The following is a 13,052-nucleotide window of genomic DNA, read 5'->3' as shown; positions in this document are numbered from 1 at the left end:
TTTTGGTAACTGTGTGGGTGACTATTTGTATCATTTGTGTCTTGTCTCAATACTGTTAATTCAAATACTCAAACATTTTTATTTATTTTATGGTCTTTGTTCCTGCCAAGATTCTCTAGGGTTTTCCCTCTGTCCTTTTAAAAATGGTATTTTCCCTGGAAAAGTAGAAGATGCACCAGGTGTTGTTTTTGCATCTCTGCTAGGAAAAAGAGAAGAATGAATGGAATTTTAGGAAAAGTTGTTTGGTAGTCTTAGCTTGCCAGGTTTTACCCTGAAAGGGCACATATCATGCAGTTTTTAAAGGAAGAAAATATTAAGAAAACACTTGCATTTTCACTTACCATATCAGTTTACTGCAGTGAAATATCTTTTTGCTCCTAAAAATGCAGTTATGCAGGAAGGTATCAAGTTCACTTCTTAATGTGATTACAAGATATTTTTATTTTCCTTGTGAACTGCTCTAAATGCATAATAAAGTGACTTTTCTTCCTAAATGCATGCCCCCCTTTAGAAATCCTGCTGTGGGCATTTTATTCCCTTGCCTTATGTTGTTTATGTTTACTGGGGAAATTTCCTCTGTAAAGGTAACAAAAGGAGTTTGCCGCCAGGTTCACTGCTCTGGAGAATATTTGTTTGTAGCTACTTTTAATGATCATATTCTCTTAGTTTCTAAGGTGATTCTTTTGGAAGTTTTTCCATGATTAAAGCAGAAGCCTCATGTTTTAAATATAAATGCAGCAAAAGTTGTAACTGTTTTTCCTTGAATTCTTTGTAGTTCTCCAGTGTTATTTGTGATGTGAGGAAGGAATAGGTTGAGCAGAATAGAAGTAGCGGGACTTGGAGAGTTGGAATATGTATATGTGTTTGAGTGATCATCCAACATTCTGCCCTTGACAACATGGTTCCAGGTCAAAGATATCCTATATAATAAAAGCCTAATATGCTAAGTGTCTGGTTGTCCGGTTGGTCATTCAACCAATCAAAGCATAATATGCTAATGATATGTTAAGGCCGCTCAACCGTTAGCTGTGATGTGCACTGACCACCAGAGGGCAGACGCTCTGACTGGTAGGTTAGCTTGCTGCTGGGGTCCAGCTGATTGGGACAGAGCAAGATGGGCTGGACACGCCCTGGAGCCCTCCCGCGGTTCCTCCCTGGCTGGCCAACCTCCTGTGCCCCTCCTTGGCCCCAATCATGCACCAGTGGGCTCCCTTGGCCTGACCTGCACCCTCTCACAATCCAGGCTGAGGGACCCCTCTGCCCGAGGGCACGAATTTCGTGCACCAGGCTTCTAGTATACTATATACAAGGTGTCCCGAAAAATGTATACACACTTTAACAGCTGATAGCTCAATTGATGTTTCTTTCTTTTCAGATTAAACCCATCCTCCTATATAATAAAAGGGTAATATGCAAATTGACCCTAATGGCAGAACTACTGGGAATGACTGGTTGCTATGACACCCACTGACCACTAGGGGACAGACACTCCACTCAGGAGCTGCCCCCTGGTGGTCAGTGTGCTCCCACAGGGGGAGCTCCGCTCAGCCACAAGCTGGGCTGATGGCTGCGAGTGCAGCGGTGGTGGCAGGAGCCTCTCCTGCCTCTGCAGCAGTGCTAAGCCACCAGTTGGACATCCCCCAAGGGCTCCTGGGCTGCCAGAGGGATGTCTGACTGCTAGCTTAGGCCTGATACCCCGGGGAGCGGGCATAAGCGGGCAGGTGGACATCCCCCTCGGGGTCCCAGACTGCGAGAGGGTGCATGCCAGGCTGAGGGACCACCCTGAGTGCACTAATTTTCATGCACCGGGCCTCTAGTTGGAATATATAATTATTCAAAGTGTGTGTATATATAAATATATCTTTTGGGGATTCTCCTTCTGTATTCCAGCAGCCTCACTTTTCTAATCAAATCAATTCTTGAACCATTGAGGGAAGAATATATATGTCCAATATGAAACCAGGTTTAATGATCCAGAGAAATTATATTACAACACACTTTGGGTATGTTATGCTGTTTTAAAATATACTAGGGGCCCAGTGCATGAATTCGTGCACCTTGAAAGGAACTGTGGGCCGTGAGGCTGCGGTGGGCACAGGGGCGGGTCTCAGCCCATCCTCTGAGCCCCCGCCCAGCCCTTCCTACTGCGACCCCTGGTGCCCTGTCTGCTGGCAGCCCCGCTCCCACTGCCACGGCTCCCACATGCTGACGGCGCCATCCCCGCTCACAACTGCTGCTGGTGCCGGCCCCAATTGTTCTGTGCCGTCAGTGGGTGCAAGTGGTGGCTGCTGCCCTGATCGCCCCTCAGAAGCAGGGGAAGGTGGAGAAGCCCTCAAGGGCAATCAGGGCTGGCAGCCGCCACTCACACCCACTGACGGCGCCAAGCGGTCGGGGTTGGCACTGGGTGCCAGCAGCGGGTGCGAGTGCCAGGCAAGACCGAGGCGCGAGGGAGCAAAGAATTTTCAGTAACCATCAGAGGCTCACCCCAATGACAGCGACCGGCACTCCACCTTGGTCTGGCGCCCCGGCTCACCTGCTCCACCAGCCTGCTGTGGCCAATGCCCTCCATGTTCCGCGCTCTGCCACCTACTGTCAACGCCTGTCATGTTTCGTGCGCACCCCTTGGTGGTCAGTGCACGTCATAGCAACCAGTTGTTTGGTTCGGTTGTTCCGCTGTTCAGTCTATTTGCATATTAGGGTTTTATATATATATAGATAGGCAAACTTCCTATAATTTATTCTCTCTCATTTGCCTATTATACTTATCCACATTCTTTCCTTTTTACTTCACTTTTCCCTCTCAGTACTGATTGTGATTATTAAAATTAACCTAGGTATTTCTGGTATAAAAATGTTTCTATAAGTCAGCAATTTTTATTTCTTTCTGTGAAGATATTTAAAAAGGGGGAAAAAACCACTATGAAGTACAATAAAAAAACACAACACTAAAAATATACATACACAAAAAAAAGAAGGAAAATCTCACACACTTTACTTTTGGCAAACTAGGAGATACATATCTTTAGATTTCAAAATATATATAAAAGCTAACAAACAACAGTTAGGGCTGAGCAGAAGCCAAGTAGCAGGAAGTGAAAAGCATGAAGCGTAGATGGAGGGCCCAGCGGGGGTTGATTTTAGGAAAGCCAGCAAGAAAGACAGCTCTTGAAGGTAAGACAAAAGCTCTATCCAGTGTTTGCAACACAAGGTACAGGAACTGGTGAGCAAGGCTGGCAGATGCCCTCCTGGACTCAGTTTAATTCAGAGAGGTAGAGGAAGTACACAGAAGACCACATGGAAGGCACTTTTTCAGGAGCCTGGCTACCTTGATGGCAGCTAAACTGCAAAAGCACCCTCCTTGCTCCCATACTGTCAGGAGCTAGTCGTGAAAATCCAACTCCCTCAATGATGAGTAATAATGAAGGAACACTCACAGCATCATAGACAAGAAAAAGAATGTATAGTAACACTTACGAATAAATATTGTTATTAGAAAAATTAGGCCACAGGGCAAATGAACATTGTGATCAAATATTTCACCATTAATAATAATAATTAAAAAAGCAATAACTTTGGAGGGAGACACAAAAAAGAAATACAACATCAAAAGAAAAAAAAAATGGTTGGTCAACAAAAGAGATGCAGTGTGAGCTGGTAGGTTCAGGAAAAAAGTACTAAGACTATCCCAGAAATGAAGACAAAATGGGAAAGAAAACAGGAAATGCTAGACACTGCAGAAAACTCAACAAGAAACATGGGAGATAGAAATAATAAAACTGAATTAAGTAAAACAAAAAAGAGCTAAAAATAATTAGATACATAGACCAAGCAGATATAGCATCTGCATAATTGAAATTCCTTAAGGAAAAAGCAAAGTAGAATAAATATTGGAAGATGTAATTCAAGAAAATTATCTAAAAATAAATGGAGATTTATTTTAATATGTTAATGAAAATCTCACAAAAATTAACCCAGGAAGGTTAGCACCAAGACTTATATATTAAAAAATTGTTAGACTTGAAAAATAAAATAATAATTTGGGGCGGGGGGTGGTGGTGCAGGGTGGAGAGGGTCAGTGGCGGGGGGTGGGGGGGGAAGGGACATCTGTAATACTTTCAACAAATAAAGATAAATTTAAAAAATAAAGCCAATACTATTCATACAAGCCAAAAAAAAAAAAAAAAAAAGAATAATTCTTTGATCAGCCAAACAAAAAATCACATCACTTATTTAGGGGAAAATATCAGCATTACTTTAATCCTCTCTATAGCAACATTCCACAGAACAGCATTTTCAGTATTTTCAAGGAAAATGTGAACTAAGAATTTTATAAATAATGCAAATTGTTTTTACTGTGTAAAGGGTCAAGACAGATTTTAAAAATGCAAAAATTTGGGGAATTGTTCCCAAAAGTCCTTTTTGAAGAAGCTATCATAATCATTAATTTCAGCTGACCAATAGGTAACTAGAAATGTTAGTGAGTTTTCAATACATTTAAACTTTAGAACTAAGAAAGAAATGTGGGGATTCGGATGACCGAACAGGCAAGACAGGGCATAAACATTATTTTCTCTCACAATGTAGAAATGATAATAGGGAGAGGAAAGGGAGAGATGGATGGGAGGCACAGTAAATTCACTAAATGCCTTATCTCTAGTAGCTGGGAGTCAAAGCATATTAGTTTAAGCAGCCAAATCAAGTAACAGAAGTACAAACATATTTAACAACTAGAGGCCTGGTGCATGAAATTTGTGCATGGGGGCGGGGATATGTGTCCCTCAACCCAGCCTGCACCCTCTCCAATCTGGGACCCCTCGGGGGATGCCCGACTGCCAGTTTAGGTCCGAACCAGGCTCAGATACTCTCAGAAAATTATAACACTCTCTCAAAGAGCAGAAAATTCCAATGCTATTTTAAACTATCCCAAAGCATAGAAAATTAAGAAAATCATCCAAATTCTTTTTATGTAGCAATGAAACATTAATATCAAAGTCTCACAAAGATTTTATGAAAAAATAAGACTAGAGACCATTGTACTTATTAATATTGATGAAAAATTCAAAATAAAAATTAGCAGATAAACTTAACTTCACATTAAAAGAATTAATTCATCATTGTCCCGTAGGGTTTATGCAGTGGTTCTCAACCTTCCTAATGCCGCGACCCTTTAATACAGTTCCTCATGTTGTGGTGACCCCCAACCATAAAATTATTTTCGTTGCTACTTCATAACTGTAATTTTGCTACTGTTATGAATCGTAATGTAAATATCTGATATGCAGGATGTATTTTCAGGGGTTGCGACCCACAAGTTGAGAACCACTGTTAGAGAGTGCAAGGCCTTCCTTCCCTGAATTCAGTATTAAAAATCTATTTAAATAATATATCATATTAATTGATCTAAGGAGAAAAAAATGCATAATCATCTCCATGGATCCTGAAACCTAACATCATTTTGATTAAAATAAAATTATCTAACTAGGGCGAGGTGGTTTCCTTTAATACACCTGCATATCAGGCCCACAGGCCCAGATCTGGCTTCTTGCTTAATGAGAAACATAAGGGTATTCCCACTAAAGTCTGGAACAGATAGGGGTGTTTATAACCACTGTTTTACATTGTGCTAAGTTTTATATTTAATTAGCAAGTAGATAAGAAGAAAGAACATCAAGGCATAAAAATTAGAAAGGAGCCAATAAAACTATTGCTATGAAAAGGTTTATTCATTCATTCAAGAAGTATTGAGGCCCTACTATATTCTAGGTCAGCCGTGGGCAAACTACGGCCTGCGGGCCGGATTCGGCCCGTTTGAAATGAATAAAACTAAAAAAAAAAAAAGACCGTACCCTTTTATGTAATGTTGTTTACTTTGAATTTATATTAGTTCACACAAACACTCCATCCATGCTTTTGTTCCGGCCCTCCGGTCCAGTTTAAGAACCATTGTGGCCCTCGAGTCAAAAAGTTTGCCCACCTCTGTTCTAGGTACTAGTGAAAAAATGATACTAAAAATGTCCTTTGTTTATAGAGGTATCATTCTAGTAATATGCTATTATATGACCATATACCAGGAAAATTAGCCACAAACAATATGAAATGTTAGCACAAAATTAGTAATCATATATACATGCAGACATTAAGCAGTCAGAAGATCTGAGAAAATTCCTTATTTATAATAGAAACCCAAAAAGATAACATCCCTACTAATAAATGTAAGAAGGATTTACAAGGTACATGAGGAAATTTCAAACACTGTTGAAGGACACAAAAGATAAATTGTGTAAAGATGTCAATTCACTCTATGTTAATTTAAGAACTTGGTATAATCTCATTAAAAATACCAACCGGTTTTCTTGTTTGACCATTTGTTTATATTTTGAAACTGAACAAGCCAATTCTAAAGTTCATATAGAAAAATAAAAAAAGATTTCTGAGTAACCTAACTTCATATCCTTGTATAAACATAATAGAAAAATGGAAGAATAGATTCAATTTCTCCTGGGAAAAATGTGAACAATGGTATTGGCCTATCTGGGTGGCCATTTGGAAAGAGAGTTAGATTCACACCTCCCACTGTATTCTAGGATATGCATATTCCAAATATGCTAAAGATTGAATGTAAAAATCAAATCTATAGATGTATTAGAATCAAAACAATGTGGGAGAATATCTTGGACATTTAGAATAGAAAAGTCTTTTCTAATTATGACCCAAATTCAGAGACTATAACAGAAACAATTGATAAATTCAGATACATTCAAAAAACAAACTTCTGCAAGTAAAAAATACAAGCAAAAACCACACCATAAGCTAACTATAATGCACAAGTGACACATTGGAACAAAGTATGCAGCCAGCTGTGCACACAAAGGTTTAATGGAAGAAATTAAAGAATAATTGAAGAAATTCTACAAATCAATAAAAAAAATACCTACAAATGAAGAAAAAATGGACAATAAATATGAAAAGACTGTTCATAAAAATGAAATACAGATGGTTTTTAAAACACATGAAAAGATGCTTCTCTCAGAAAAAGAGGAAATCAAATTTTAAAATATACTGAGTTGCTACTTTTTATACATCAGACTGGAAAATAATTGAGTCTGATAATATACTGTATTGATGAGGCTTTGGGAAATGAGCATGCCTGCTTGCGTGAGAGTATTGGTGAAATTATTAATGAAGGGGGTTTTTCAATATCTAAACACATTGCAAATGCATAGACCCTTTGATAGCCAACATTCACTTCCCAGAATTTATACTTATATATGAAATGGCCTGTAGAAAGTGACGCAGGACAAGGTTATTTATTGCAGCATTGTTTATAGTAGCGGAAGTTTGGAAGCTAGCTATGTGGCCATTCATAGGGGAGGGTGTAAGTAAATTATGGCATATTCTTAGTTCTACAAAGGAAGGAGGGTGGCCTTTATATTTTTACTAGAGGCCTGGTGCACGAAATTTGTGCACAGGGGTGGGGGTATGTGTCCCTCAACCCAGCCTGCACCCTCTCCAACCTGGGACCCCTCGGGGGATGTCCGACTGCCGGTTTAGGCCCGAACCCGCAGGGATGGGGCCTAAACCGGCAGTCGGACATCCCTCTTATAATCCGGGACCTCTGGCTCCTAACCGCTCGCCTGCCTGCCTGCCTGATTGCCCCTAACCGCTTCTGCCTGCCAGCCTGATCACTCCATAACTGCTCCCCTGCTGGCCCGATCACCCCCAACTGCCCTCCCCTGCCAGCCTGATTGCCCACAACTGCCCCCCCCCTGCTGTGACCCGCCTCCTCCGTCAGGACCCGCCTCCTCCATGCAAGATGGCGGAGATGCCGGGGCCAGCCTCCTCCACACTGCGCAGAGCCACAGGACTCCCAGGCCTCACTGCATGGAGCAGCCGCTGGGCCCCCACCTCTGCTGTGCATGCGGCCATCTTGTGGCGATGTCGGGACACCACCTAGGCTTTTATTATATAGGATAATGGGCATATTCCAAGACACAGTGTAAAGTGAAAAACCCAAAGTCCAGAATGATGTGTGTAGCATGCAGCCATCTATGTGACTGGCGGGGTGAGGGTGGGGGGTATGGGGAGGGGGTTATAAGAATGTATATTCAAATTTGCTTATATTTGCATAAAATAACACTGGAAAGAACCTGATTTAATGACTGGTTACCTGGTAAGAAGGGGGGGAGGAACTGAGAGAGGAGGAACAAAGTAAGAAGGTGAAACTTTGAATAATTTTAATTTGTGAACCATATGAGTGTTTTACCTAGTCAGTAAACTTAGAATGTAAGTTGAAATGAAAAATGAATTCTTCTAGGAAAATGGTCGGTCCAAGATATATTGTAGGCTGTAAATTTTTTCTCTCCCATACTTTTAAATTAAGCAAGACATAAGGGAGAGTGGAGATGGTGTCAGGACTACCAATAAAAATAGCTCAGCGTACATGCCTTCCTGAAAGTTCGCAAATAACTTTTACAGACACAAGCTCAGCACATTTTATAACTTCAATCATAACACTGAGGCCACTGGCTGTGTTTCCTGTGTGTCTGACACCTAGAATTGATTGAGATGCTTTAAAGGGTGTCATGTGAAAATTCAACCCTCATAACTAGAGAGCAGAAAGCTGGTCAGCCTGCCTTCCCCATTTTTGGTTATTTCCTCTGATCATTAATGACTCCTTACTATAAAAGCAAAGTAGAATAAATAAGGAATAAAACTAAATTAGTTTAGTCGTGTTGTGTGGCAGGTCACTCTCCCATAATTTTTGGCAGGGTGCTCTCTAAGATGCCGAAGAGAGAGGAAGCAAAGGGGAGAACTCACATGTGCTGAGTTTACATACATTTTTTTTACATTTGGTCCTCACCACCATCCCATTTAGGTGAATAAATAACACTTTTATTAAATGGGTAAGTAAACCGAGGCTCAGAGGGGTAGGCCCTTGGAGGGAGGAATTGAACCTATGTCTGTCATCTCCTAATGTTCCAGAAATGTGTGAGACAATTATCATCCTGTGGCAAGCATAAATAGCATCTCTTTCTGCCTCACCACGTTTGTGTCTTCAGGTTGTACATAGTCCTTGTAAAAGTTTTGATGGGGACTGATAAAAAGGAATGACCAGGAAAATGAATAGAAGAGGAATGTGTGAAGAACAGAGGAGAGGGGAGAGAGAAGAAAGAAAAAACGTATTTTGTAGTGGAATTGGTCCCTTAGTCTAAAACCACCTATTTGGGGATTATTCCAAACTTTTTGTTATCCTGATATATGATAATTGGGTCTAGCTCCACCCCCCCAACTCCCCCCCCACCCCCCCACCGAGAAAAGGAAATATTGAAATGATGCCTCTTTGCAAATTCACCTAAGGTGGCCTTTACCTCTCTGCTGCGGAAGACTTTGTTAGTGAACTTTGTTTTGAAACTCCTTTCCTTGAAGACTGATGGACCTGACTCAGCCAGGTGGCTGTCCCATTGCATCTTCATTGCTGATAAGAAGTGCAAGCATTAGAGCAAGATTCATATTTTTCAATGCTGTTTCACAGTGAATAACTTCTCTTGTCCTAAGTGGTTAGTTACGTTCACACTGCTAATGGCAGGCCTACATCCTCAGTGGTAAATATGGAAATCTCAGTAGCAGATAGTGTATATGTGTGTGTGTGTGTATATATATATTTTTTTAATCTCAACTGTAGACAAGGGCCTATCTCTTTTTGGTGAAGATGGAAATAATTTTCCTGGTACCTTGTTTCACAGCATCCTGATGAAAAGAGATTGGAAGGCCTCTCCAAGCAGCTGGACTGGGATGTTCGCAGCATTCAGCGCTGGTTTAGACAAAGACGCAACCAGGAGAAGCCAAGCACACTGACGAGGTTCTGTGAGAGCATGTAAGTTGCTGTTTTTCTTTTTGAAAGAAACACCTGCATAGTAACTCATACCATCCCTGAGGTGAAAAATAAAGGCTTGGTCCAGGCTCCAGCGGCCCCTAAAAAGCCATCTGGTGGGGAAAATAGTTGATACAAGTTTGTGGTTTCCACTTTGGATGCAATAAGTGAAGTTGGCTTCTGCATGGAGTTCCTACAAAGTAGGCATATTACAGAACCTACAATGGAATTTTCAGTCAGCCACTTGAAATATAGCACTAAAAGTCATTACATGTATAGTTTGAATTTTCATAGAGTAGACTTTGTCATGATGTTCTTTCCACTGATAAAAAAATTTAATGATAAAGCTGAGAAACTAGGATATATTATCAGCGGGTCACACTGATGACCTATATTCCTGGAGATTTAAGAAATGGCTGTATTATATTCTTGGGTGAGTTTAATGAAGCATTGCTTGAAGGTGGGGCATGGAATGAAAGTCTCTTCTATTTCTGAAATGTGAAGTTTATGGTGTGTAAATTATATCTCAAGGAAGCTGTTAAAATGATAGAAGACCCAGTGAGAACTCTTCTAGCACAGTGATACTTTGAAGTAGTGACACTCAATACATGCATCTATAGGAAAGTTAGAGAAAGGAATATTGAAGCATTGAGCAATCCCCCACAAAAGGAGGATTCTGCCTCATTGTTCTAGTTGGTTTTCCTCCTCTGGGATACGTGGTACCTGTGTCTAACCGTTCTTTCCTTTCTTTGGGAGCTTTGTCCTGACAACTGGTCATTTAACAGAAGTGCTGTCAGTGTAGCTCCCTCCATTGCAGGCTCTTTCTAGTTGGGGTTAAAGTTACATTTTCAGATCTGGCTTTCAATTATGCCCAAAAAGTATTTTAGCAATTGTAATCTAAAGCTTAAAGGGAAACCTTATCTTCTAGGAGAATGAGTGAGAGGCAGAATAGTGTCATAAATCCTAGGGCTGGATAAACATGGGGTGCATAAACAGGGTCTTCAGGAGGTCAGAATATTTATAAAACATGGAAAAACAGCCTCGTAGATACAATCTGCAAAGCCCTTCCTGTAATTGAAGTTAGTGGCAGATTGTGGAGGAAGGATTTATGCATCTGGGCTCCTGCTCAAAAGCTGGGATTGCTTCCTGTCCTGGTCCTGCCAATACCCAAAGGGCCAGGGCTCCATCCTGGAGCTGCAGGTCGGAGTAGGGGTGAAGTGGGGTCTCAGCACATGCCCACACACTGAAGCTCAGGTGCCATCTGCTCCAGCTCCCACTGACTTACTTGGTAACTCCGTGCTACCCCTTTCTATACTGTGCTGAGTCCTACATCCGTGTGTGTAGGAAGCAGTCACCTGGATCCTGTTAAAGTGCAGATTCCGATTCAGTTGTTCTGGGATGGCAGCTGAGATTGCATTGTTTGCAAGTTCCCAGGCCATGATGCTGGTCCGTGGACCACTTTGACAGGCAAAGCTCAACGTTATACCAATGTCTGTGTCTTCCCCCTGAATTCAGCTGATTCTTACCTGCACACCACAGTCACCAGGATGAGTACTGTTACAATTAGTTAAAAATATTTCAATTAGTTAAAAATATTGTTATATTTAAAATTGTTCTTCTTGAAATATTGATGTTTATTGCATGTAAATGGCTAATTATTTTGTATCTACAGTCTAGTAATAGATTTATTTTGTATATCGTAAAAAAAATCAAAAAATTTAATGTATCTGTTTTAAATTAAAAAAAGAAAACATTATGCTACAGGAAAGAAACCAGTCACAAAAGGCCAGATATTGTGTGATTCCATTTATAGAAAATGCCTAGAACATTCAAATCCCTAAGACAGAAATCAGATCAGTGGTTGCCAGTGTCAAGGATGGAGGGTTGGAAAGCGACAGCTGACAAGGATGGGGTTTCTTTTGGGGGTGATAAAAATGTTCTGGAATTAGCCCAACTGGTGTGGCTCAGTGGTTGAGCATTGACCTATGAACCAAGAGGTCCCTGGTTCGATTCCTGGTCAGGGCACATGCCTGGAGTTGCAGGCTCAATCCCTAATGCAGGGTGTGGAGGAGGCAGCCAATGGATATGTGTCTCTCATCAATGTTTCTATCTCTCTCTCCCTCTTTAAAATCAATAAAAACATATTTTTTTAAATGTTCTGGAATTTAAAAAATTTCTAAATTTCTAAATGACTGCTAGAGGCATGGCAATGTGAAGGCACAATGTGGGGATTGGGAGTGCATAAATGTATCAATTATGATCTCTTCCCTTGGGTAGCTTACTTATAATAGTGTTGTGTAAAATGTAATATCTGAATATGTGAGAGTCAAGACAGGTATTAAAAAATAACCAGATATGTGTGCTAAACAATTGGTATGCACAGTCAGTAACTAAAGATTAAAGGATAAAGATCAATTGTGGGTTAGAGCACACACAGGGGTTGCTGGGACTAGAACTGAATCATTACCAGTGGCCTTTGACCCTGTTGCAGAAGAATGTTGAACTTTGTTTTGAATCTGTTCTCCCTTTGCCCTGTAGGTTGACAATAGATTCTCCTGCCTTTCTGAGGACTTTTGTGTGCATCATTTATTCTTTATTTTCCTTATGGTCTTTAATGGGCCACTTCTCCAGATTCAGTCTTCAATCTCTTATTTCCCTCTTTCTACCTTCCATCCTCTGTGTAAAAGGAGTTCTTTTCTCTCACAACTTCTTCCAAAGTCATGTGTGCAGTGCAAATGTTTCTTCTGAGTCACCTCCAACTGGCAACTCTGATGTGCTTCTACTCCTGATTCTCTTTTTCTCCTATTCTTGTATGCTCCTATTCTGTTACAGGCTGGAAATAAACCAGCCGGCCCCTGAGATCCATTAGTTCTTTGTAAAGCCACTGCAATGGTCCCGTCCTGATGGGTCTCATAAGTCCCATTATTTATCCTGATACTCATAGATATTGTGTTTGCTGCAAAATTTTTTTTACATTTTCCTAAAATACTGTTATCTCCGTGGTCTGCTGCTTTAAACCTTTAATGATTTTCCTACAACTATAGGATCAATATTAGGCTCCTTAGCCTGATACAGTCTGCCTTCATCTGTTTGTTACCCAGATGACCCCTTTCTTCAGAGGGCTATGTTTCCACTGTCCATACTTTGTTCCTTCCTGCCTTGGTTTGTTCCATGCTCCTGA

The 13,052-nt window shown here is 40.8% G+C and overlaps 1 protein-coding gene across 3 annotated transcripts in view; it reads left to right on the top strand.

Moving 5' to 3' along the window:
* Positions 1-13,052, top strand: part of CERS6 (ceramide synthase 6) — a 262,156-nt gene that overhangs the window by 71,505 nt on the left and 177,599 nt on the right. For all 3 annotated transcript variants that reach the window (XM_036319309.1, XM_036319307.1, XM_036319308.1), the window contains exon 3: positions 9,744-9,874. In XM_036319309.1, coding sequence (XP_036175202.1) covers positions 9,744-9,874 — 131 coding nt within the window. The remainder of the gene's footprint in view (positions 1-9,743; positions 9,875-13,052) is intronic.

This window comes from Myotis myotis, unplaced genomic scaffold (assembly GCF_014108235.1).
Source record: "Myotis myotis isolate mMyoMyo1 unplaced genomic scaffold, mMyoMyo1.p scaffold_m19_p_8, whole genome shotgun sequence".
Classification (NCBI taxonomy): domain Eukaryota; kingdom Metazoa; phylum Chordata; class Mammalia; order Chiroptera; family Vespertilionidae; genus Myotis; species Myotis myotis.
This window is presented reverse-complemented; position numbering and strand designations above follow the sequence as displayed.